At 47.6% G+C, this 26,661-nt stretch overlaps 1 protein-coding gene across 1 annotated transcript in view; it reads left to right on the top strand.

The window, feature by feature from the left end:
* Positions 1-269: 269 nt before the first annotated feature.
* LOC124593986 (extensin-like) overlaps positions 270-26,661 on the top strand; it is a 48,838-nt gene continuing 22,446 nt past the window's right edge. The window contains exons 1-2 of the mRNA XM_047132337.1: positions 270-431; positions 8,315-8,575. Coding sequence (XP_046988293.1) covers positions 270-431; positions 8,315-8,575 — 423 coding nt within the window. The remainder of the gene's footprint in view (positions 432-8,314; positions 8,576-26,661) is intronic.

Genomic DNA, 26,661 nt, shown 5'->3' with positions numbered 1-26,661 from the left:
CACACACTTGCTAAGCTGATCGAAAATACAAGCATTTATGTCACATTTGCCGGAAAAAAACCACGTAAACAACAGCAGTGCAGCTCTGTTCAAGAGCCCGACGTAGACCAGCTGGTTCCGGCGTGGTGAGGTCTCGTAGCTGGCCCGGTGTTGGCCTCTGGCCGCGGCCGATAAGAGCCATCGGCCGCCTGCCGCGGACATCCTGTAGCGACCCTAAAAATAGCCGCTGTTTATGTTTGAGGCGGCGCCGGCGCATATTTGTAAGAGTAATGACAAAAAGAGGAGAGGAGTGGGGCGGCCCGCCATTATTAGCGAACCAGTGCGGCGGCTCGCCGATAGCTGGTCAGAGGCAGGCGTGGCAGGGATCAACATCTTCAGCTGTGGCCTCCAAATCGACCCCTCCGCTCTCCGTTGCGTCTGCTAGTTGGGGGGTTTGTGGGAGGAAGGGCGTCTAGCCAGGCGAATTGTCCGAGTGCTGGATTCCACGAGTTAGGAAAAGTCATGTTGGCGTAATGGAACGTACGTGGATGACACAAGAAGACACGCAGGAAGAACATGGGTATTAAGTGGAGACCGTAATGAGAGGAAAAAGTTCTTCACGCAGCAGTGGATGACAGTAGTGGTGGTGATGGTTGTGGATTTGATGGTGGTGGTATGTATCAAATATGAGGGGCGTTCACAAACTAATGTAGCACATTTTTTTCTGAAAGCATGTTGATTTTATTTTGGATTCAAGTATCCCACATTATTCCCCAATCTTTTGGCTACAAAATCTTATTTTTCAATATAAACTCCGTCCAATGCGACCGCCTTACGTCACTTTCCTGGGAGGGCCTGTATGCCCGCATGGTATCATTCTATTGCTCGACGTCGGAACCAACGCCTAGTTGCATCAATCACTTCCTCATCGTCTACGTACTGCTTGCCGCGGAGATCCTTCACTGTGACTAACAGATGGAAGTAGGAATGTGTGAGATCCGGGCTGCAGGGTAGACGAGGAACAACAGTCCGCCGGCCGAAGTGGCCGTGCGGTTAAAGGCGCTGCTGTCTGGAACCGCAAGGCCACTACGGTCGCAGGTTCGAATCCTGCCTCGGGCATGGATGTTTGTGATGTCCTTAGGTTAGTTAGGTTTAACTAGTTCTAAGTTCTAGGGGACTAATGACCTCAGCAGTTGAGTCCCATAGTGCTCAGAGCCATTTGAACCATTTGAACAACAGTCCAATGAAGTTTTGTGAGCTCCTCTCGAGTGCGGAGACCTGTGTGAGGCCTTGCGTTGTCACGGAGGAGTTGATCGTTGCACCATGAGGGAGGACATCAAACAGAATAACCCCTTCAGCGTCCCAGAAGACTATAGGCTTGTCTGTACTGGCTGAGGATGCATCTTCGAAGTTTTTCTCCAGAGGAAAGTTGGCGTGACGCCATTCCATGGATTGCCGTTTTGTTTCCGTTTCGAAGTGATGAATCCATCTTTCCTCGCCTGTGACGATGCTCGACAAAAAATTATCAGGATCAGCCTCGTACCACTTAAGCAGTTCCGTACAGATGCTCCTTGATTGCTCTTTATGGTTTTCTGTTACGTGGTGAGGAACCAAGCGGGCACACATCTTTGAGTATCCCAACTGGTGAACGAGTACGTCAGCGCTACCAGCAGATATGTCCAGTTGAACAGCGAAATGTTTGACTTTGATCTGTCGATCACCTCTAATGAGAGTGTCCGCACGTTCCAACACTGCAAGAGTCTCAGCTGTGTGCGGCCGGCCGGCAGGCGGGAGATTGGACAGGTTTGCGCGACCTTTTTACGATGATGACAGGCGCCTCGTCCAACGACTAACCGTGCTTTTGTTCACTGCCAGGTCTCCGTAGACATTCTGCAAGCGCCTACGAATATCTGTGATGCTCTGGTTCTCCCCAAAAAGAAACTCAGTGACAGCTTCCTGCTTGGAACGCAAGTCCGTTACAGGCGCGATTCTGAACGCTGGGTATAGCGCCGCCACCTATCGTAACTTCATGAAATTATAGGTGCTGAAACGGGAACATTCCACGATGTTCCACAACAAATTCTGCATTTTCCAATCGAAATTGGCCGAAAAAAATCTGTCGCATTATTTATCGTACATTATTATCGATGAAGCACTAAGCTCAATAAACTGCATGGCAACTCTGAGATATCATCTTGTAGCGACTGCCGCACACGAAAGCAGTCTTCGCGTATAGGGTGTTCCAAAGCCTTTCCACCAAACGTCTAGGGGTGATAGGTCACGCCATGGGGAAAAACCCTTGTTAGAGACAAAATGCTCGCTGACGATTCCCAATGACTCTAGGTGTCCTGTATTGCTTATGTCTTTCAGCTGCGGCGGGTCGTAGGCACTCTGCGGCGTAAGTATGCCTTGTGTGTTGCCTGTACTCCTGTCATCAGCTCCGTATAAAAGGGGATAGGCCCAGTAAAATTAAAGCACTTGATTCGCTTCCAAAATCTCTTCCTTATCGTAGAGACATTCATTCTTAAGGTTTTCTTGTTGAAAATCACTTTATAAATTTACTGCTGCGGGTAGTACACAGCACGCATCATTAGTAAACCCTGCTGGTTCGGTGAAACCTCGTCGTCCCACGGCCACCGAACACTAAAGGACGCTTACTGTTGCCAGGAAGCCTCGGTGAAATATTTGTCTCCGATAAAAGAAATTCCCCAACACTCGATATATCACCCCTTGATACAAAGACTTTCAAACACCCTGTATAGTAATGTAAGTATTTGGAGTATCGCCGCGGTAACACTGAGTAAAATATTTTCGGGCTTCCACCCGCGTCAAATGGTTAATATGCCACTAGCTTTCGATCAAGTATTTCTGGACCATTCTCATTCCGCTTGATAATGGCCAAGGAGCAACAAGAGAAAGCTCATGTGATTTTAACCACTTGATGCGACAGGAAGGCCAAGAACATTTTATCCGCATATAGCGAACTTCCTATATCTTGAACGCTGTCAAACAGGACTTACGTTCCGTATTAGATGTCTATGTCGACAAGACAACGACTGATAGGAAGGTAATAAAACTTTGGTCCCACGGCCGTGTTTCGACCCATGAGCAGCTAATCATGAAAGGACAACTTCGCTTGATAGTGTTCAGATAGCGTTTCATTGCTCTGTGTACTAGAATAAAGTTTTTCATTTTGTCATTTTTTTTTATGGTAAGTCACCTTACATCAGTAGCATTCATGGCGGGATATGTTTGAATACGAGCCGAGACTTAGTGGAGGTGGATTGGTGAGCGGATGGGTATTCCTAGGTCTCGTGACTGGTTGGGGGCAAAATAATAGATTATGTTTATGAAAACATTCAACATCATGCTTCTCATACGGCGCCAATTATTTGCTGTCAGACCTTTTCGTTAAAAAAGGATTGTCCTCCTACTAACGCAACACAACCATTGCACAATGACAGGAAGAAAATCTGGCGGGTTTGCTGTAATGGTCTGCTCAAAGTTCTGACCTAAATACCATCGACCACCTTAACTAGAACCACTACTGCGTGCCAGACGATCTATCGACTGTTACTCACATTCTCGCATCGGAACGAAGTAACAAACCTTAAAATGGTCGCGGCGGTGCTAGCAACTGGGTTCCTATCACTGTCGACTGGAATTCGTTAACTACGGTCTTTAAACGAAGCTAGAAGAAGTGTTCTGTGCGTGGTAAACAAGCTGAAAAGGGTCCAGCCAGTTGTAGCCAGAAATGTAACTCAGACTTCTCTAAAATCGTGTGCTTTGAAATGTTGAAAGAATGCAAATTTTCGAACTATGGATGGCACACCTTCCAAAAGAAATCGAGTTCCAGAAATGTTTTGTAGATATCCCGCTCGTTCTTCCGGAAATACGATTTCTCACTACCGCTTGAGACCAGTACCTTATATGAAATGAATAAACTATAACATATTTCGTACCGATCGTGCACTTTTGTTTAAGAGATCCATGTACAACACTTTTAAGAATACTACTCGCAAAGCATTGTAAATATATTGAGAGGCACCCACATGCCTTGCTCATACTGTGGCATCAAGCAGTCAGGCTTGCAAGATGAGTGGTCTGCCAAGCAAGTGGATTCATTCTTATTTATCGAGTAACATGAACCCTCGTACTCACAATTAAGTTACAAATTATCCTGCTATATGAATAATACGCAACGGAAACGCACATCTGACTATCAGTAATTTACAGAACTCTGACTGTTCACTACGCACTGACAATGCCACATTTTATTTTTATTTTTTTTATTTAACGGCTTTTATCAACACGTGGCCATCGAACTGAATATGAGTGGCGCACACATTATAAATTCTGGATATCATGACAACATACAATTCGAAGGAAAATGCCACCAATCTTTTTCTTTTCACTATCTTATTTATTCCGATAAATTCTATAACCTAAACACACAAATTCTATAACCTACAACAATAACACATGCGAAATTCCGCCCAGTGGGTATGGCTTTACATTGGTGATTCTCTATCTCATGGTCTCGTAATTATTTAACGCTACAGTGCACTTTCTGGATAGGATGGTGGATCTTTTTCTATATCTCACACTTCGACTCTCACAACCTTCATCACGAAACTTTCCTCCAGACCGAGCGGTACAAAAGGAACACGCATAACCCACTACCTCTGAAACTACCTTGCTACTCTCCCATGCAAACCACACATACTTAAATTACATGACGTACACCACACTACAACATGAAATACAACACAGGGAATAGTCACAACATTATCACTTTCAGCTTTCCCACTTCAATTAATATTTATCCCAGTTTCACACGACACTGCCACACTTCGTAATTCTACTTTCCTACTATGAACTCTGGAGATATATGCACGTCTTCCTGTGCAATGCAAAGCCAAGTGGCGTTGCTGGATAGACGGCTGACTCATCTTGCTTCTCTCTCAGAGTATGAATCAAGCGTCACACGGAAACATATCACGCAAAGTAATATTAAGAACATATTCATCACACATGCGAGTCCTCAACTGATACCATGGACGAGTACTTCTCTTTATCCTTTGTCTCATACACAGATTGAGACTCACACAGTACTCACCACATGGAAGTACTCGTCTCTAATTTCAAGTCCTGCACACGCCATTTCTTAAATATTTCAACTTATAGTACACACGCTAGTAATTCAGCTTAACTTAAGCACACGGAAGTATTTCAACTTGTTGCTACACGTGGTTTCATTGTGACCGTTGGTCACTTCCGAAGATTACTACGATCCCATTAATATTACCTGCCTGACATTTAATTCTCCCCACAAAAGTTCCTGAAATAGAGAAATTATTATTGCAAACTACTCTTAAATATTCCACATGCATACCATGTCTCCACTCTTTTGTCTTTACGGAGCACACCTAAGACAGGTCTTAACAGCACAAGATCCAGTGGCAGAGTGCTGAAACATGGCCGTTCTTCAGGTCCTCTCGCACCTCTGCTGAAGTTGGTTCAAATGGCTCTGAGCACTATGGGACTTAACATCTATGGTCATCAGTCCCCTAGAACTTAGAACTACTTAAACCTAACTAACCTAAGGACAGCACACAACACCCAGCCATCACGAGGCAGAGAAAATCCCTGACCCCGCCGGGCTCTGCTGAAGTGGGGGAGCACCTTGCTACAGTATTGGTCAGCCACATTTCAGGTGCTCAAAGCTCAGGTAAATTTCATCTCTTTGGTCCCACCAAAGGTGGCCGTAGGATCGTGTCAAAGATGATCATATATTCACATTCACTATCTGTGGTTAGCAGACGACCATACATTCATTCATTTCACAGATCTCACCAAACTCGATGTAGGGATTTATTTTGAGGGAGTGCACATGTGATCAATTAAATAAATAAATTGTCATTCTTTCCCACACTGGTATCCGGCTTCGCTGTATTAATTGAAACTGAGTTATTATTAGAAAAAATGTGTTGTTCTGACAAAAATAATGAAGTATGTTGTACCTATTTTCAATGTCGGGTGGTACTGTACCCTTTCAATATGGTCCTTCTTTTAATTTAACTTTGGTTTCGTGTGAGAGGGACGCTATATGGCGCCCGTGAATACTATTTCGAAGCAATTTCATGAGGCGTGACAGCAGTTTGCTGCAAAACATCACCTTCAACTCGAAGTGAACACAGAAATTGTTCACAGGGGATGCTTGTCCCGTCCTCATACAAATACGCTGGCTGCGGTCCCGTAATGGAGGCATAGAGATAATTTGCGGAAGAGTGGATCGTCGTGAATGATTGTTGCATTGCTACTAACACTGCTATTCATCCCCTTTGTAGTGTAAAGCACTGTTCCTCGACGATTCGCATAGACTAAGAATTCAGCACGTTCGATACAGTAGTTGCACAAACGTGATCACGCAGTTTTCATAGTCATTCACGAAATAGTTAATGCAGTTAATACTCCCTTGCGCTTACCAGCGTATCGTTACCGTACTGTGCGGTAGAAATTTATTCCAGTTTCACTTCATCTTGACTCAGAATTTTATGATGCAGAGAAGTTCCGCGCCAATAGATACACTGATTTTACTTTGTCTGTTTACTCATTCGCACATTTGCAACCAGTCTCACAATGAGCAGTCCTCAGAAGAAGCAAGAAACTGTACGATCTCGTACATGTCTGGCATTCCATGTGTTGAATTCTTTTACGGTATAAAAACACTGAGGTGACAGATGTCATGGGATACCTGCTAAAAGCGTGAACTCAACAAGTCGTTGGAAGCCCCCACAACTGCGAAAGTATTGCCGGTGCAGGATATTGTGCAGGAACTAAAATTGCCGAATCATTTGCTCGAATTGTTGAGAATGTTCTTCAAACAAATCGCCAACAGTTGTGGCCTGGTGACATGGCGCATTGCCATCTTTAAAATATCCATCGTTGTTTCGGAACATGAAGGCCATGAATGGCTGCAAAAGCTCTCCAAATAGCCGAACATCCAGGGAACCCAGTGCATTGCATGTAAACACAACCCGTTCCATTATGGGGCCACCAGCAGCTTGCACAATGCCTTGTTGACGGTCTGGGGCCATAGCTTCGTGGGGTCTACGCCACACTCGAGCCCTACCATCACCTTTGAAATCGGGAGTCATGTGACCAGGCCCGATATGGTCACGAGCCCAGGATATGCGCTGTAAGCGATGTCGCGCTGTTAGCAAAGACATTCGAGTCGGTCGTCTGCTGCCATAGCCCATTAACGCCACATTTCACCGCACTGTCGTAACGGATGCGTTCGTCGTACGTCCCACATTGATTTCTGCGGTTATTTCATTCAGTATTGTTTGTCTGTTAGCACTGACAATTCTACGCAAACGCCGCTACCCACGGGCGTTAAGTGAACTCCGTCGGCTACTGCCTTGCCTGAAATGTGATATACTCCTCACACTCTTGACACTGTGTGTCTCGGGATATCGAATTCTATAAGGATTTCCGAAACGGAATTTCCCATGCGTCTAGCTCCAACTACCATTCCGCGTTCAAAGTTTGCTAGTTCCCACCGTGCGGCCATAGTCACGTCGGAAACATTTTCATATGAATCACCTGAGTATAAATGATAGCAACGCCGATGCTCTTTTACACTTTGTGTATTCGCTACCACCGCCATCTGTATATGTGCATGTCGTTATCAAAAAATGTTCAAATGTGTGTGAAATCTTATGGGACTTAACTGCTAAGGTCATCAGTCTCTAAGCTTACACACTACTTAATCTAAATTATCCTAAGGACAAACACACACACACCCATGCCCGAGGGAGGACTCGAACCTCCGCCGGGAGCAGCCGCACAGTCCGTGACTGCAGCGCCTGAGACCGCTCGGCTAATCCCACGCGGCATATGTCGTTATCCCATGACTTTTGTCACCTCTGCGTAAAGGTAGGTTTGTCTTTCCATAACCTGTCTTCTAAGGTAAGTCGTGGGGTCAGTATTGCCTCGCGTCTTCCTACATTTCTCCGGAATCCAAACTGATCTTCCCCCAAGGTCACCTTCTACCAGTTTTTCCATTCTTCTGTTAAGTGGCAGTAAATGCTATCCTTCCTTCCACGTATGTTTACTAAGCTGCGTGTGTGAAACCCGCAACACAGGGGACACTCCTGACGACAGTAGGCAGGGACTGTACAGATTTGCTACCCTCCCTGCACTGAGTTCTTTTACGTGTACAGCACGTGCCATTCTCGAAAGTTTCTGCACGGAGGGAAAGCTCGAATAAGAGCTACGGTCCGGCGCGTGCCGTGCGCAACTCGGGTTGACTGCGGCTGGCGTGGCGCAGTCCCGCTGTGCGCGGCTTGGCGCCAGTAGCAGCGGCGGCAGTGTGTGCAGGTGCGGCGCGGAACACCTGGCAGCGCTGGCTGTCGGCCAGGCGCCGCAGCGCGCGGCTAAATCTGCCCACGTAACCAGAGCCCGCCTGGAGCTGACTCACGGCGCCGCCGCCTTTACTGGCGCCAGCGCGGGGGTGCGCGCGAGCGAGTTGCCGCCAGCTCGTCCTCGTCCACCTACTGCACTGGCTGCGGCGCACCTGGCGTCCCTCAAGGCTCTGTCCTTACTCCCACAATAGACGTGTACTCGGGAGCATCGCCGCTCCAATCCCCTTCCGGGCATCCCTGCTGCAGTTTTTCCACTGATTCCCCACTTCACTTTAGGCGAACAGGAGAAACCGATTGAAATTAATTTCGCAACAATAAAAAAAGGTCTTTGGTTTAACGTTTACCATCGCATGTCGCTATCCATAATCGTGAAATTCTCACCTATTTCGTCATAACACAAGAAACACCTACATTGAAGTTTTTCGACATCTTCTGTCAGTGCTACTAGCGTCCGTGGAATAAAGTAAGTATCACTGATTTCGACGAATTACATCCTCAGGAATGTTTGTGAGATGAAATGTTTCATTCCTTGTCCTAGCAGACTCCACTCTTAACATAATATCATCACTGCGACTCCCCCCCCCCCCCCCCTTCCTCCCTCATGCCTTTCAACGACTGTAGTCAACAAGGTGGTCGGAGGGCATATTGTGCAGTTCGAAAGATGTCTGGAGCAACTTCTGACAGGTTGTACCTTTGAATCTGTCCGTGTAGCGTACACAGATGGCTAAGCCGACAAGAGTGTGGCCGGCGAACGTCTGATGCCTTTGGTCGAGAACGAACATCGGCCCCGCACAAAGATTTCACCTACATTGAAGTTTTTCGACATCTTCTGTCAGTGCTACTAGTCATTTTTGTCCAAGTTTAATGTTCTTCATTTCGTCATTAAATGCATTGGTAGAGCCGATTTTCTCCGCATCCTTGACCAATTCGAATGCTCCATGCCTAAAGACATAAAGGACCGCACACACGAGCGGCCTATTGTAGCAGTCCGTTGCCATACTGCGCTGTGTGTCGGTAGATCGCGCGTGTGTGGGCTAATATCAGACCGCACTGACTATTCAGAATAAGCAAGAAATCTGACGAATCACATGTGATGTGTGCCAATATAGCTGCACGTGGTTGTGTTGGTTTATTTCGTTTACCTTTGTCTAGAACTAGCAAGGATTTTACGTTAGAATTTATCGTTATTCATGGAGCACGAACCACTTTGATAAGTGATGTTCAGGGTGTAGTTGTCACTTATATTAAGGCTCTGAGCACTATGGGACTTAACATCCATGGTCATCAGTCCCCTAGAACTTAGAACTACTTAAACCTAACTAACCTAAGGACATCACACAACACCCAGCCATCACGAGGCAGAGAAAATCCCTGACCCCGCCGGGAATCGAACCCGGGAACCAGGGCGTGGGAAGCGAGAACGCTACCGCACGGCCACGAGATGCGGGCTCACTTATATTAAGAGGGCATAAATTGATAGTCTCAAATTTTTCAGAGCGCTGCATTTTGAAGATTCTGCTGTACAAATAGCAATTTGTGGAATGTTCGTACCGAGCGGTTCTAGGCGCTTCAGTCTGTAACCACGCTGCTACTACGGTCGCAGGTTCGAATCCTGCCTTGAGCATGGATGTGTGTGATGTCCTTAGGTTAGTTAGGTTTAACTAGTTCTAGGGGACTGATGACCTCAGATGTTAAGTCCCATAGTGCTCAGAGCCATTTTGAACCATTTTTTGATAGTCGTCTTCAGCTCTTCGTCGTTGTCAAAAGCGCTGGCGGGAGAACAGGAGTTTCTTGATGTGCAAGGAAAGACAAAATCGCTGGGAGCAAGATCAGGACAGTATGCTGGATGATCAAACAGTTCCCAGCCGGACTTGGCAAAACAGTCGCTGTGCGCCGAGCCGTATGCCGACAAGCACTGTCATGGACCAGCAAAACAACTGCAGTAAGTACTCCACGCCTCTTGTTCTGAATGGTACATCGCAGTTTCCACATTGATTCACAGTAACAATCGGCGTTCACCCTTTCACCTTCTGGGCAGGAAGTCAATGAGCAGAATGCTCTTCCCGTCCCAGAACACCATGCACATCACTTTCTGCATCGACACAGTCTGTCTGAATTTCGTGTTGACCGGAGATCGACTGTGACGCCAATGCATTGACTACTGCTCGGTTTCCGGGGTCAAATGAGAAACCCACGTCTCATCGCCTGTGACGATCCTGCCGAGGAATTCGTTGCCGTCATCATGATACCACTGCGGAAATGTTAGTGCCGCTCCAAAGCGTTTCGTTTGGTGCTCGGGTGTCAGGTTTTTTGGCACCCACCCGGCACGCAATTTCTTGAACAGGACGTGCTTAGTGACAATTTCATGCAACAAGGATCGGGATGTCTGCGGGAAATGGCTGCCAAGCTCCGTAATCATGAAGGGACGGTTCTCCAGAGTGCGCTGCCGCACCAGCTCAACCAGGTGATCACCGATGAGGAACGGTCGCCCATTGCGCCCTTCATCATGGACACTTTGACGACTGCCGGGAAAAAAGCATACACCAGCGACGCCCCATCTGTTTGCTCATAATTTTCTGCCTGTAGATATCACAGAGCTGACGATGAATTTTGATGGACGCATTAAGAAACCTTGTCGCTGACCGAACCTCGCAGGCGGCGGGAGAACGATTAAAAGACGCCGTTTCGGAGCACTGCTGCCGCGATATTGGCACCACGCTGGACCACTCCGGCCTGCATTTGTTGTCACGTCATAGATATGTTGCGCATGCGCCATTTTCCCTGTTAAATACGTCTGCCTTAAAGGAAACAAGATCGGGAAACTTACTTTCTGGATGTACCTCGAATGTGCGAACGCAGCGCGCTCCAGCGGCAGTCGTCAGCTAGAAAATCACAATGTTTACAAAATGAACGAGCTTAAACTTCCTACCTGGTCTCTATTAAAACGCACATTTCCGCCCTTGCCCATATGCTAGTCATGTTAAAACGAGACGGTTGAAAATATCTTACTACAAGTGGTGCAAGCTGTCTTGTAGGTTAAGCCAATCGAACAGGCTCACTCTTCAGAGACAGAGAGAGAGACAGAGAGCGCTTATATTTGCGTAGCATCGAATATTATGGAATATACTTCTATTAAACTAGTAAGAAGCTATCAGAACGTATTAGAAAACACGAAGGTTAGTAAATAAATATCTGGACTCAGTGAGACGCAAACCAGCAACAAGTTACCTCTTACCTTACAATTTTGCGTTTCTACTGATTACGCTACACCGACCATACTTTGCATAATACCATCTACTGAAAACATTAATCCAGGTATGTCATTAACAGACATTTAATTATAACAAAGTATACCAAGAACAATGCGTTTTTGATGGATCTCAATGTGCCGTTGACATGAAACGGCATATTTTCGTAATAAAGAAATAGCAATAATTCTTTAATCACCAATATGACGTTTCCTGTCATTTTATTAAAACAAATTGTTCAATTAACGAAGGGTTTTCGAGAGATCTTCGACTTGCTGGTGCTTAGTAACGGCATATATACGTTTGGGCTTCAGCTGAAAGCCAATATGGTTTCGCGTATCTTTGATCTGCAAAGAGACGGCGTTATGTTGGTGGCGTTCTTCCATCCCATTGGTCTACGTTCAAACGCACATTCAGAATATCTTACATGTTAGATATTACTCTCCACGTCCGGAACGACTTCCAAATGCTCTTTTTCCACTCTATGACTTCAGAAACTCGGTGTGTTAACGTTCGTATGCACGGCCCGTGTGCCGACCGCTTAAGCTCTGCCCTTGGTGTGCCGGCCGTGGTATTCGTCCTCTTCCTTCTCTCATCATCGTAAGGCGCAAACAAGACTCTGCACTACATACATACCCATTAGTCACCCACATTCATCAGATACGCCGGGTGGTTATAATTAAAGTGCTGCTACCCATGGAGGCCCTGTGTGGGGTATAATTATTGTATAGCAGCGAAGCTTGATAGATACGCTAATGCGTTAATGCAGAACCGAGTTACTCCGGGAAACATATTGGTTCCAATTTTGGCCACCAGGTGCAAATCTAGCACTATATAGCATCTCGTCGACGACTCCGGTGCTCATGTTGAACGAACTGTGTAAGTAGGGGTTAATAATAAAATCAACGTTATACCTTTCGTTTCTAATCCATTACATATGCAAACATTTGTATACGTCTTCCTTGCATTCACAGAGCCACTTTTGCACCTGGTGGTGAAAATTGGACCTAATTTTTTTTTTCCAGAGTAAATCGGTTCTGGACAAGCATATTACAATATCCAACGAATTTCGCTGCCATACGATAATTATAGCCCACATTCGAACTCTGTGAGTAGCTGCACTTCAATTATAATCACCCAGTACTTACAACACAACTCTCACACACCACAGAGAGCCGGCCGGGGTAGCCGAGCGGTTCTAGGCGCTACAGTTTGGAACCGCGCGACCGCTACGGTCGCAGGTTCGAATCCTGCCTCAGGCATGGGTGTGTGTGATGTCCTTAGGTTAGTTAGGTTTAAGTTGTTCTAAGTTCTAGGGGACTGATGACCTCAGAAGTTAAGTCCCATAGTGCTCAGAGCCATTTGAACCATTTGAACAGGGCAGAGAAAGGGACCGCTTCCGATTTGGCGGCTGAACCTACCTTCGGGAAAACCAAACTGCATTGCCGCAAGTAGTCCTTACTTCCTTTACAAAGAGATCTGAACGAAGTTAACGCTCCGTTTACGAACAGCAAGGGACGATATGAGGTACTGCTCCCCAGCCTCAACACCGGCTCGAGACCCGCAAAGTGCTTCCTTGCAGAGAGCGGCCAGCAGCTGAAGTAAGCGCGTGCTGCGCTGTTTGTGTGTGGCCCGCCGCACATCTGGCGGCGAGTCGGCTGCCTATCTGCTCACGGCCGCCGCTTGCGTCACGCCACGCCAGATAACGCGCCCTGCGCAAATTCTCAATGGCACCAGCGATACCGCCGTCTCAGAGCATGCCTCGCCGGCACGCGAACCGGCGCGCTCATAGCTACCTGCACATTTTCCCTGCACGCTTACCCATACTCGTCCAGATTGCTCAGGTAGAGTTGCTAATCGTGTGCAATAGTCAGAGAGTGGCAATTCTAATGTGCCTGATAATGGAAGCAAGACATCAGAATAATTCAGACACTTGTGTGAAGAATTTGTCATTGGGGAGAAGACTGAAAGGGGTCCATTCGAACTCCTGAAGGCAGATGATGAGTTACTGACAAGGGAACCTCCCCATCGCACCCCCCTCAGATTTAGTTATAAGTTGGCACAGTGGATAGGCCTTGAAAAACTGAACACAGATCAATCGAGAAAACAGGAAGAAGTTGTGTGGAACCATGAAAAAATAAGCAAAATATACAAACTGATTAGTCCATGCGAAGATAGGCAACATCAAGGATAACCTCGGCTCAGGAGCGCCGTGGTCCCGTGGTTAGCGTGATCAACTGCGGATCGAGAGGTCCTTGGTTCAAGTCTCCCCTCCAGCGAAAAATTTTTCTTTATTTTGGCAAAGTTGTGATCAGTCCATTCGTTCATTGACGTCTCTGTTCACTGTAATAAGTTTAGTGTCTGTGTTTTGCGACCGCACCGCAAAACCGTGCGATTAGTAGACGAAAGGCCGTGCCTCTCCGATGGGAACCGAAAACATTTCATCGCAAGGTCATAGGTCAACCGATTCCTCCACAGGAAAAGACGTCTGATATATTCTATACGACACTGGTGACGGCATGTGCGTTACATGACAGGAATATGTTGTCGACCCATCTAACTTGTACACTTGGCGAATAGGTAAAAACATTCTTCTACTTTGCCCGATTTAGGTTTTCTTGTGGATGTGATAATTACTCCCAAAAAAGTGATGAAAACATAAGAGTGTGTCACATAAACTGCAACAAATGAATCCAACAGTTTCGCAGTCGCTCACTTTCCACTGTGCTCTGTCAAAACATATGTTTCAAATTTTTCCGTGTGTAGACCGTCAAATCCTGCCTATGTCCAAGCAAATCTGAAAATGTCCTGTAATTTTGGAGAGGGAAGTTGATTATGTGTGAGTGTCTGAACTTTGATAATTGTCTGAAAATAAAAAATTAAACTTTTCGCTCGAAGGGGGACTTGAACCTAGGACTTCTCATTCCGCAGCTGCTCACGCTAACCACGGGACCACGGCGCTCCTGAGTTCAATCTATCCTTGATGTTGCTTATCTTGCACATGGACTACTCGGTTTGTATATTTTGCTTATTTTTTTAATAGTTCCACACAACTTCTTCCTGTTTTCTCGATTGATCTGTGTTCAGTTTTTCAAGGCCTATCCACTGTGCCAACTTATAACTAAATCTGAGGGGGGTGCGATGGGGAGGTTCCCTTGTGAGTAAGAAATAGCACTTCCGGTTCGGAAAGCAACATTAACAACCTGAAGACCAGTGTTCTAAGCCGATATTGTTTCACACTGCCATCCACCGATGCCTTACTACAGGAATTTCATAGCAAAATCTTGTATCTCGCTCAGATAACGACATCGATTCCGCCGTGGAAGATACCGAAGTCGTCAAGTCAGAGGCTGTAGGGAACGGCAGCTCACAATAGGCGGCGCTCCCGGTGGATCACCTGGTCCTGCCACCTACAGGCCACGATGCCCTTGTAAGCAGCGGCCAGAAGCTCCACGGAGATAACGTTCGTCGAGTGAAAATTGGATCAACGAGATATATGGGATTGCGGCGTACGCAACAGCACGTGACAACACAGGTCTCTGAGTTGCAGCGGCTGTGTCCACCGTGGAGCGACTTACTGTTAATGACCACTGTAATACTTCATAGCTGCGCGTTTAAATAGACTCACGCTTTCCACAACATGTGAGAAAGTTAAGTACTTTCTTGGGTACATGTTCATTGACATTCAAATTTTCCATGTGGCCCCAGACGTAGGGATGTACTGTATATCGGGCAAGGCGACTAATGTGACGTCACAAGTTTGTTGTGGGGCTCGTATTTCCCGTGGGCCTGAGTGAAAACTATAAATGTCACCTGGTTACACGCCATTAGAACCTGGCTGCATGATAGATTCCTGTACGGTCTATTTGTCGCTAGGCTGATGTGGTGTCACCGCCAGACACCACACTTGCTAGGTGGTAGCCTTTAAATCGGCCGCGGTCCATTAGTATACGCCGGACCCGCGTGTCGCCACTGTCAGTGATTGCAGACCGAGTGTCGCCACACGGCAGGTCTAGAGAGACTTACTAGCACTCGCCCCAGTTGTACAGCCGACTTTGCTAGCTAAGCTACACTGACAAATACGCTCTCATTTGCCGAGACGATAGTTAGCATAGCCTTCAGCTACGTCATTCTTACGACCTAGCAAGGCGCCATAGCATTTGATATTATTTTATATTGTGGTTATAGCATGTACCGTCAAGAGAGATGTTCTACAATTGTGGATTAAAGTTAAGTATTACATCAACTACGTACTTTATTTGCTACTATTAATTCCTTTAACTGTTCCAGACCTCACGCCAATCTGCGTGAGCTTAACGCGTGCCTTTCGGCTTCCTCTCATTGTGACTTGGCTGTCTTGCCAAGTCACAACAGCTGACAACGATTTAGCGAGGACTTACGGACTTTTTGGCATCATTCTTCCACAATTAAATTTTCACACACACGCAGCCGGCCGGAGTGCCGTGCGGTTCTTGGCGCTACAGTCTGGAGCCGAGCGACCGCTACGGTCGCAGGTTCGAATCCTGCCTCGGGCATGGATGTGTGTGATGTACTTAGGTTAGTTAGATTTAATTAGTTCTAAGTTCTAGGCGACTGATGACCTCAGAACTTAAGTCGCATAGTGCTCAGAGCCATTTGAACCATTTTGAACCACACACACGCCGTCCAAACTCATTGAGGTTACAGTGAACTGTAACTTCTTTCGTGATTTAGACTGAAATTTTCACTATGCAGCGGTATGTCTGCTGATATGAAACGTTCTCACATCCTACCTTCCAAACTTCGCTCAGGAGTGCTAGTGCCGGAAGTTTCGCACGAGCTTTTGTGAGGTTTGGAAGGTAGGAGATGAGGTACTGACAGAAGCAAAGCTGTGACGACATTTCGTGACTCGTGCTTGGATAGCTTAGACGGTAGGGCACATGCCCACGAAAGGCACACAGTTTCATTGTCATTCTGAAGTTGATGAAACGTCAAATTGTAACTTCTCGCTCATTTTAAAGGCCGAGCGGTGCTCCCTGCGCTGTGGCCGTGTGGCGCGGTGAGTCGATCGGCGTTATCGGCGATAAGCGGGCGCGCAGCCGGCGTCCAGATGTGCGTGTCTGGCGGCAGGTGGCGCCGACACGCCGCCGCTGTTTATATTTGCCCTGCCGTATCGCCTCGCCCAGCTCGCCTCGCTGCCTTTTATTTCTGGCGCGCACCGCCGTGCCATCACCTTGTCGCGCTGCCGATCGCTCCAGACTTCGTGCCAATCGGTACTGAGCCAGCCGCACCGTGCGACAATAATAGATGGCACCGAGGCGTCGAGTGGCTGCGATCGGAATACCCGACAATCCAAACCCGGGCTGTTGCGAAATTTTCCGACGGCGTTCAGCGAGGCTTGTAGCGGGTCCGAGCTCTTCGATCTCGAAGAATGGTAAGCATCTCTCCTCTTTGAATTCCTTTTCCACGCTTTTATTTTGGGACTCGACACCCAATGGGCGCAGTGACGAGTAGAAATTGACCACTTATTCAGTTCGGAGATTTGTTCGCTACAGTTTCTAATTATCTCGTTCTTGACGGAATGTCGAATCCTTCTTTGTTGCCTCTACCTTTCTTCCTTTCTATTCACGATGAGAAGAAGCAAGATGGCCACAAATTTACTGTGGAAAAACTGATCACTTCTCCTAAATGGTAGGACAGTTCCTTTTGCGCTGCAGTCTGGAACCGCAAGACCGCTACGGTCGCAGGTTCGAATCCTGCCTCGGGCATGGATGTTTGTGATGTCCTTAGGTTAGTTAGGTTTAACTAGTTCTAAGTTCTAGGGGACTAATGACCTCAGCAGTTGAGTCCCATAGTGCTCAGGGCCATTTTTGAACAGTTCCTTTACCATTGTCACGTGCGCTTACCTACATTTGCAATACCATCCGAGCTACTGTCCATATGTTATTACCTCGAAGTGGACCGGAAATTGCCCTCATAACCCTACCCTCCTCCCCACAAAAACAACAGATGTTACTAACCCACACTAGCATGCTCGACTCGAGCTGGCTTTCCTGATCATCACGAAGAGAGACTAGTTTTTAAAGTTCCGTCTACAACGAGATCACTATAGACGCAGCGCAGTCTCTCTGTTCGCTAGAATGGGTGAAGAAATCTGCCGTACTCTTTTAAAGGAACTATCGCGGCTTGCGCCTTACCCGATTTAGGGAAATCACGGAGAACCTACGTCTGAATGACCATACGAGAATTAGGACAGCCGTTCTTGAGAACGCAGGTCTTTCGGATACAAATCCGATGTCTTACCACAGGGCCTCACTCGGTCTTGATCATCTAACTCTAACCGAAAATCCTGGGTTACACTCAAAATTTATCCAGCATGATGCCATGCGGATGGAAATGTTCAACAAAGTGGGCAACTATGATGAGTTTCGAGAGTACCCCCGTCTACATCTACATGATTACTCTGACATTCACAATTAAGTGCCTGGCAGGGGGTTTCTTCGAATCGCCTTTAAGCTACTTCTCTACCGTTCCAATCTCGAGCAACGCGGCAAAAACGTTGCGCTTAAAACTCTGATTTCTCTTATTTTATTGTGATGGTCATTTCTGCCTTTGTAGGTGGACGCGAACTAGATGTTTTCACACTCTGCGGAGAAAGTTGCTGAGTGAAACATAAGAAGATACTGCCACAGCAAAAAACGCCCTTGTTTTAATGACTGTCGCCCCAATTCGTGTATAATATCCTTGGCTCTCTTTCTCCTATTTCGCGATAATACAAATCGAGCTGCCCTTCTCTGAACTTTTTCGATGTACTTCAAAAATTTTCGAGGCTGGTTAATAAAAAAATAGAGAAAACTTAATACAGTGGTTTTAACGCTTCAGGTTTTCTACTAGTGTCCCCCACTCGAGTACAAAGCACAGGACGTTCATACAATCATGAGAAACTTTCAGAAACGTCCTTCGTTCGGATGTTGTGCAACATGCACTACACATTCGCACATTCTTCGGTCTTGGCGAACCATCAGAGAGCCACTCTGCACTTTATCGTTTTGTGGTAGTTTCGTATTATTAACAAATTTCTCAGAAAATAATTACCTGCGTTTTGCATCCAATTAAGTCGCGGCAGGCGTCCACGCGTCGTTTTCGTTCGAGAGTCAAGGTGTGCGGAACAAACTTTGCTCATGCTTTTCTCTTCTTCATAACATTCTGAAGAATACAACGTTGACAACCTACGGCCGCGCGTCCACTGCTTGACAGTGCCTCCTCTCAACTGTCTGATCGGTTGCACACCTATTGTTTACAGTTGATAGTTCAAGCTAATACCATAATCACTGCGCTGACGTCGCTTGTGAGACAGGAATAAAGTCAGTTTCGGGACTTTCTGGTCGTACTATGAAGGCGACGTGCCGACTCAAGAGTTCGTCCTATCTCTTCTCTTTATCATTGCCATTAACAACTCAAATACAACAGTACACCCTACACGTACTTATCACATAAATGGCCCTTTAGGTTTAGATGGTGCAGTGTTACGCACTCCACCATTCCCATTGATATTTCGTGGGTACATATCTCGGCTATCTTTCGACTCCCACTTAACACGGAAGCTTTTCGTGGTTCTGTCAAGGATTATCTCATGCTAGATAACGCAGGTTGCTGCAGTACTCCGCGCAGATGTGACCAGTAGTATGTTGGTCAGACAACGCGAACTATTTGTGTGATATGTGCCCAATATCCACGGTACACCCATCATTTACAGCTGTGTTGAATCATCATATCTATATTGGGCACTCGATACACAACGATAATGAAACAATATTGACGACTTCTTTCTTTCTGGACCATGTTGTTTAATAGGCCCTGGAATAATTTATTCTGCTGAAATGGTGGTATTCGCCAGAATAAATGTTTTGATGAGACACTTCACTCGAATGACTCTGAAAGAGATTGTGATGGCGACGCCTCAATAGAAGATATTAAATCTCAGTGTGGTTCGAGTTTCTAACGGCAGGATCAGCTATACGTCAAGTTAGAGGCTTTGTGTACTGAACTTCCTTACCGCCCAGCTAACGAGACTGATCTACAAAATATGTGGCTGTAAGCCCAGTGACTTGGCATGCCGGTTGGAAATGTGGTCTGTCAGTTGACCTAATCGGAGTCAACCGTAAAAATATTTATTTCAATGGTAACTGCTTTCGGTCAGTTTTTTACCCTGATACCACGATGGTAGGTGGTGGCGGTTGTTCAACTCCACGAATGTCAACTGACGTTCGTGGAGTTATAAACTCTGCTCCATTTACTGCCACCGCCTACTATCATGGCATCAGGGTCTGAGGATGGTCAAAATCTGACCCAAACGGCTTACCATCGAAATTAATGTTTTTGCGGTCGAGACTGTTTGTGACCGTTTTTGGAGGTAGAGTTGTATGACTGCTAGCCCAAACCTAATATATCCACAAGGGGTACAGCGACAACGCGTTCAAGCGCAGCGGCGTATTGTCCATAGCGTGGCGTGTCTGTCTTGAACGTACCGCGCCAGTGTGGAGGTACAGTCAGATTCGAATCCTGGTCCACCAATCTTGGTTTAGGCTTGCCTGTATCACTTCCGATGGATGCAGTAAAGTGGTTCACGCCAAAAGCCCATTTGTTCCCTATCTGCGCCCAACTGAGCTAGCTCATCATTTTGATTTAGCTCGATGTCGGCGGTACGTTAAAATCTTCCTTCTATCGTCGCGTTCGTCTGAGCTCAGAGAATATTGCTTTTATGTATGCACTTAGAGACCAAAAATCAGAGGATGGATCGTCCCGTTTGAAGGTGTGCCGCGTGTGACACTCGATTTTTTTATTATTCTCGAATCAGAAACATATAAATTTACAGTAGCCATACACATCAATAAATATGTACATATATATACACAAATTGTATTTATATTACATGTGCCCAGTACTTCGCAACCTCCAAGCCACTTGGAGTGGCTTACAGGAGATCAATCTTCCTGCAGGATGTAGGGCACAAAAGGCACTGGAGCATGTGGCTTGTGGTTTGCTCTTGTCCACAATCACAGGACGTATCTTCTGTTATGAAGCCCCACGAAGATTGCAATGATTTCCGACCAAGATAAGACTTGCAATCGGGCGTACCCTGAGCGTCAGGTTTCTCTGGCGGCTGATTCTTTCACGCCAGAAACATCATCTTGGTCCTTTTCAGGACCACAGTTGACCATCATATCGATGACACTCGAATGTTGTCACTAGATGCAGGGTATAGCGCAAGCCTTGACACGAAAATTTCTTATAGACAGATTTATAGTGAACATGGCAGCTCGTCGCGAGTTATCCTGCTGTGGTAATTGGTCCAAGAAGCATGCGTTACAGCATCTCGGAGATTACTCAAGATTTTGGGTTTCTGAGGTCAACCGTGTCTGGGGCGAATCTACAGTATCGCTGAAACATTTCCAACAGCGTAAGAAGCTCCGAAGGACGACAACAGGTGTTTGACGAACAGCCGGGAAGTTGCCTCTCTGTAGTGTCGAACAGGCGTGAGAGGTCGCCATCAATTTGAATGTGGTGCTCGTTTCTACCAGGACTGTACCAAGACAAAAACACCGCTTAGGCTTCACCAACCGACGATCGAGTCGTGTCCCGTTGGCTTCCTATGACTTCTGGCCACTCGATGCACTTCATCTAGCAAGATTAAGGCCTCCTCTCTTACTTCCAACCAGGTACAACTAAGAGATTCTCTTTGTAATTAACACTGCAAAGCACGTACTAAATTACACTGCTCGGCCACGTTAATGTGATCACCGCCTATGTTCGACGTCAACGTGGAATAACCACCCACAGCCGACAGGTGACAGTGCTAGCTATGGAGCTTACATAAAGCGTGTAAGGGTGGGGGGGCGCATAATAATGCAGTCGTTGTCGTAATGCGGAAACATACCAATGTATCTCATACCCGAAAGGGCATGACCAGAAGTTTTGGGGTCAAATATAGCCAAAATGTCTAAGTTTGTAAATTGTTGGCGTGTCGCCGTGGTTAAAGTATACCGTGCATGGAAAATGTCGCTATCCAAAACCGGCGCCGAGGCAATTGTGGTGCACAACGGACCATAGATGATACGCAAACACTCTGCCGAAGAAGGGAGCGTAATAGTGTGCGGAATGTTTCCTGGAGTTATCTCGGCGTTCTCTAAGGCACAATGGTCAAGAGAAGTTTGCATCTATCCTTGGGGACCACGTGCACCATCCCTACATAAAGGTTGTTTTCCGTCAGCGCGATGGCATTTACCAGCAGGACAATGTAACGTGACACACAGCTCGTAGTGCACGTGCGTGGTTCAAGGAGTACTAATATGACTTTACCGACTCCCCTGGCACCAGCCCCGGATTTAAACCGAATGGAGAATCTGCGGGACCACCTCGATCGAACTCTTCGCGCCATAGAACATCTAACGAGAAACCTACAGCAGTTGGCCACGGCAATTGCTCTGAGCATTATGGGACTTAACTTCTGAGGTCATCAGCCCCCAGAACTGAGAACTGCTTAAACCTAGCTAACCTAAGGACATCGCACACATCCATGCCCGAGGCAGGATTCGAACCTGCGACCGCAGCGGTCGCGCGGTTCCAGACTGTAGCGCCACGGGAATGGAGTCAGCATGGATCCACATCTCTGTCGGTACCTTCCATAACCGTGCTGATGCTCTGCCTGCACGTCTTGCACTGGTCCGCATTGCGAAGGTGTTTGTTTATACAGGCTTTCAACAGGTGGTCACATTAACGTGACTGAGCAGTGCACGTACATTTGTTTATCCATCATCCAGTATCCAGGTAACGCATGTCTGAAAACATGACACACACACACACACACACAAACACACACACACACACACACACACACACACACACACACAAACAGGAATGCTCGCGCTGCGTCGGGTTGCGGCCTACTGCCTGCTGGGGAGAGCGGTCTGTGCTGTGTTTTCCGTTTGCGACATCGTCAACGGATAAATGTGGGGTGACCTGCGAACTGTAGTCGCTACACCAAACCCCGACAGGGAAAAAAAATTGCCCTTAAAACACACTAAGTTGAACTCTGTGACGTCTTCTTTATCGAAACCGCACTTTTCCTCCGTAACGAGTTTCCGTTGTGGCTGGATACCGATGGGACAGCTGGTATTGCGGGGTGACTGCATGTGGATGGGAGGCGACCAATCTGTTCCCTGTTGGACGCCGTCGCTCTGGGCGCTGTTGCTGCGGCGGTTCCTACTACGTGCCGGATGTTCCGCGTCTGGCAGTAGCCTGTGTTTCGGTTGTCTTCTGCTGCCAGCTACACAGTGGACGCTATTGTATCCAACCCTTTAACGCGGAGAGTGAGTGTCGTATCACCTCGCTGAACAGCTGTGTGTGTGTGTGTGTGTGTGTGTGTGTGCGTGCGCGCGCGCACGTGGGGGGAGGGGGGGGGGGACGGCTTAGTAGGGAGAGAACAGCGCATCAGCGCAGTGCACCGCGTCGGAGGAAGACGTGCTTCATCGCTTTCCAGACTTCGCACTCTGGGAGGAAGTCCAGCTGTTAGGGCGGGTGGGTGAGTGCCTCCGTAGCTCATTTTGCAGAGCATTTGGCCACGAAAGGCGCAGGTCCCGGTTTCGAAACCCGGCCCGGAGCACAATTAATTTGCTAGATGTTATCAGTGCGCACTCCACTACAGAGTGAAAATTCATTCTGGAACTATTACTGGGTTTTGGTTCGGAGAGGAGCCTTAGAGAAGCTGAGCCTGGACATGTTAGGACGCAACCGGAAAGCTGAAGGGGACATACGTAGGCGGCAGCGATTAGCCCCGCCGAGCGCGCCAGCTGCTGCGCTGCGCGGTAGACAGGGCGTTACGCAAGCGCGGCGCCGGCGCCTCTGGCTCTCCGCTCCCTCCCCCCCCCCCCCCACCTCTGCTACTCTCCCTCTCCACCAATCCACTAACGCACCCTCCCCACCACCGGCCCCCGTGCTCCTGCTTCTTGTCCGTGGATCGTCGTGACTCAGCGACAGTAAGCAGAACGGGACTGCCGCGGGCCACCAGCGGTCGCGTCTCTATCACACCCGATGGTAGCGACACACGGGCCGAACGATTCCGAGAACAACCGAACAGCTACGATTTACGAAACGACGCGGCAGACTTGCCTGGACAACGTCTGCCGCTGCCAGCTCTGTTCGTATTGCCGATAAATTTCTTGCTAGTGGAGTACTCGAAGTAATGCGAAACTTGTTACCAGACTCTGAGCTGGAAACGAGTTATTTGCTAACGAGACAAGATTTATTTAACGTCGTACACAAGGAATCACACGCAGAGCTGGAAAACTCAGACTTAGCAAAAATGCGAAGGAAGAATTTTGGAGTGTGTTAATCACTGTATTGATGGAATACACCGTTTCTTAATCTGTAACTTTAAACTTACCACAGTAAGAGGTATCGGATGTTACGTGGCAAGAATTTCCCTGTGTGTCCGTCATATCCAAAAGAAATGTCCTAGCGCAGTCGTTATTTTTCGAATTCGCAGTGGGTGACGTTCGGAAATTTTCACTAAATTTTTCAGGTCACACTTGACATACGTTCCTGCATTTTATTACAGATGCAGTCATCTACAGTTTTTACAGCTGTTGCGTACTCAGTAATGCTTCCGAAAGGAAGTACGAATGTGTCCGAACTTGGTGGCGTGCGACAAGCACTTTACTGACCCCGTTACACTTTGAGAAATATTTTGTTCTAAGTACAGCATTTGCTCCCATAGTTGTATTCGAAAAGTAAAAATTGTGTCCGAGGTCGGGAAGCGAGAAGTAAAAATATTTGGGAGTAGCAGTGGAAAGACCAGATAGACTATGTTGTGGGTAGAGTTTTAAAACTACGGTTGGCCACCGTAGACTATGGAAATGGAAATGAGCGTTTGGCGTCGTTGGGCGGAAGGCCCGTTACGGGGCAGGTCCAGCTGCCTTGGTGCACGTCTATTACATTCGACACCACATTTGGCGACCTGCGCGCCGGATGGGGATGAAATGATGATGAAGACAACACAACATCCAGTCCCTGAGCGGAGAAAAGCCCCGACCCAGCCGGGAATCGAACCCGGGCCCGTAGGACGGCAGTTCGTCACGCTGACCACTCAGCTATCGGGGCGGACTCCGTAGATCATTATAAGTAAGCACAGATGATGGTAGTTTTCTTAGTAGCTTCGGTCATTTGAGGTCGTATTCGCAGTATCTGTATCTTAGATGTGTAGCATACCTATCGGGCGTTACCTCATAACGAATGCTTTGTGTACGCGATCATTGCCTTACGAGATTCCCCTAGAAGTCGGAAACCGTGAACCGTCTAGCAAATGAGTGAGGCTATGTAAAAGGCCACGTACCATACGGAACTTTTTTGTTCTACATAGTTATCCTCCTGTCTCTGTTACTTAAAAACAAAAGTGAAAATATCAGTGTTTAATTTAGTTTTATTCGAAAATTGTTGATTTGTAACGGAGAGATGCTGTAGTAAAAATAAAGAAAACAATAGAGATTTGTCATGTAGCGCCAAAAAACGTAATTTGCTTAAAGCAGGCGAAATATAGAAACACAGAACAAAAATACACTCCTGGAAATTGAAATAAGAACACCGTGAATTCATTGTCCCAGGAAGGGGAAACTTTATTGACACATCCCTGAGGTCAGATACATCACATGATCACACTGACAGAACCACAGGCACATAGACACAGGCAACAGAGCATGCACAATGTCGGCACTAGTACAGTGTATATCCACCTTTCGCAGCAATGCAGGCTGCTATTCTCCCATGGAGACGATCGTAGAGATGCTGGATGTAGTCCTGTGGAACGGCTTGCCATGCCATTTCCACCTGGCGCCTCAGTTGGACCAGCGTTCGTGCTGGACGTGCAGACCGCGTGAGACGACGCTTCATCCAGTCCCAAACATGCTCAATGGGGGACACATCCGGAGATCTTGCTGGCCAGGGTAGTTGACTTACACTTTCTAGAGCAAGTTGGGTGGCACGGGATACATGCGGACGTGCATTGTCCTGTTGGAACAGCAAGTTCCCTTGCCGGTCTAGGAATGGTAGAACGATGGGTTCGATGACGGTTTGGATGTACCGTGCACTATTCAGTGTCCCCTCGACGATCACCAGTGGTGTACGGCCAGTGTAGGAGATCGCTCCCCACACCATGATGCCGGGTGTTGGCCCTGTGTGCCTCGGTCGTATGCAGTCCTGATTGTGGCGCTCACCTGCACGGCGCCAAACACGCATACGACCATCATTGGCACCAAGGCAGAAGCGACTCTCATCGCTGAAGACGACACGTCTCCATTCGTCCCTCCATTCACGCCTGTCGCGACACCACTGGAGGCGGGCTGCACGATGTTGGGGCGTGAGCGGAAGACGGCCTAACGGTGTGCGGGACCGTAGCCCAGCTTCATGGAGACGGTTGCGAATGGTCCTCGCCGATACCCCAGGAGCAACAGTGTCCCTAATTTGCTGGAAAGTGGCGGTGCGGTCCCCTACGGCACTGCGTAGGATCCTACGGTCTTGGCGTGCATCCGTGCGTCGCTGCGGTCCGGTCCCAGGTCGACGGGCACGTGCCCCTTCTGCCGACCACTGGCGACAACATCGATGTACTGTGGAGACCTCACGCCCCACGTGTTGAGCAATTCGGCGGTACGTCCACCCGGCCACCCGCATGCCCACTATACGCCCTCGCTCAAAGTCCTTCAACTGCACATACGGTTCACGTCCACGCTGTCGCGGCATGCTACCAGTGTTAAAGACTGCGATGGAGCTCCGTATGCCACGGCAAACTGGCTGACACTGACGGCGGCGGTGCACAAATGCTGCGCAGCTAGCGCCATTCGACGGCCAACACCGCGGTTCCTGGTGTGTCCGCTGTGCCGTGCGTGTGATCATTGCTTGTACAGCCCTCTCGCAGTGTCCGGAGCAAGTATGGTGGGTCTGACACACCGGTGTCAATGTGTTCTTTTTTCCATTTC

Source organism: Schistocerca americana, chromosome 2 (genome assembly GCF_021461395.2).
Source record: "Schistocerca americana isolate TAMUIC-IGC-003095 chromosome 2, iqSchAmer2.1, whole genome shotgun sequence".
NCBI lineage: Eukaryota > Metazoa > Arthropoda > Insecta > Orthoptera > Acrididae > Schistocerca > Schistocerca americana.
The sequence above is the reverse complement of the archived record's forward strand: the minus strand, read 5'-3'. Positions and strand labels throughout refer to the sequence as shown.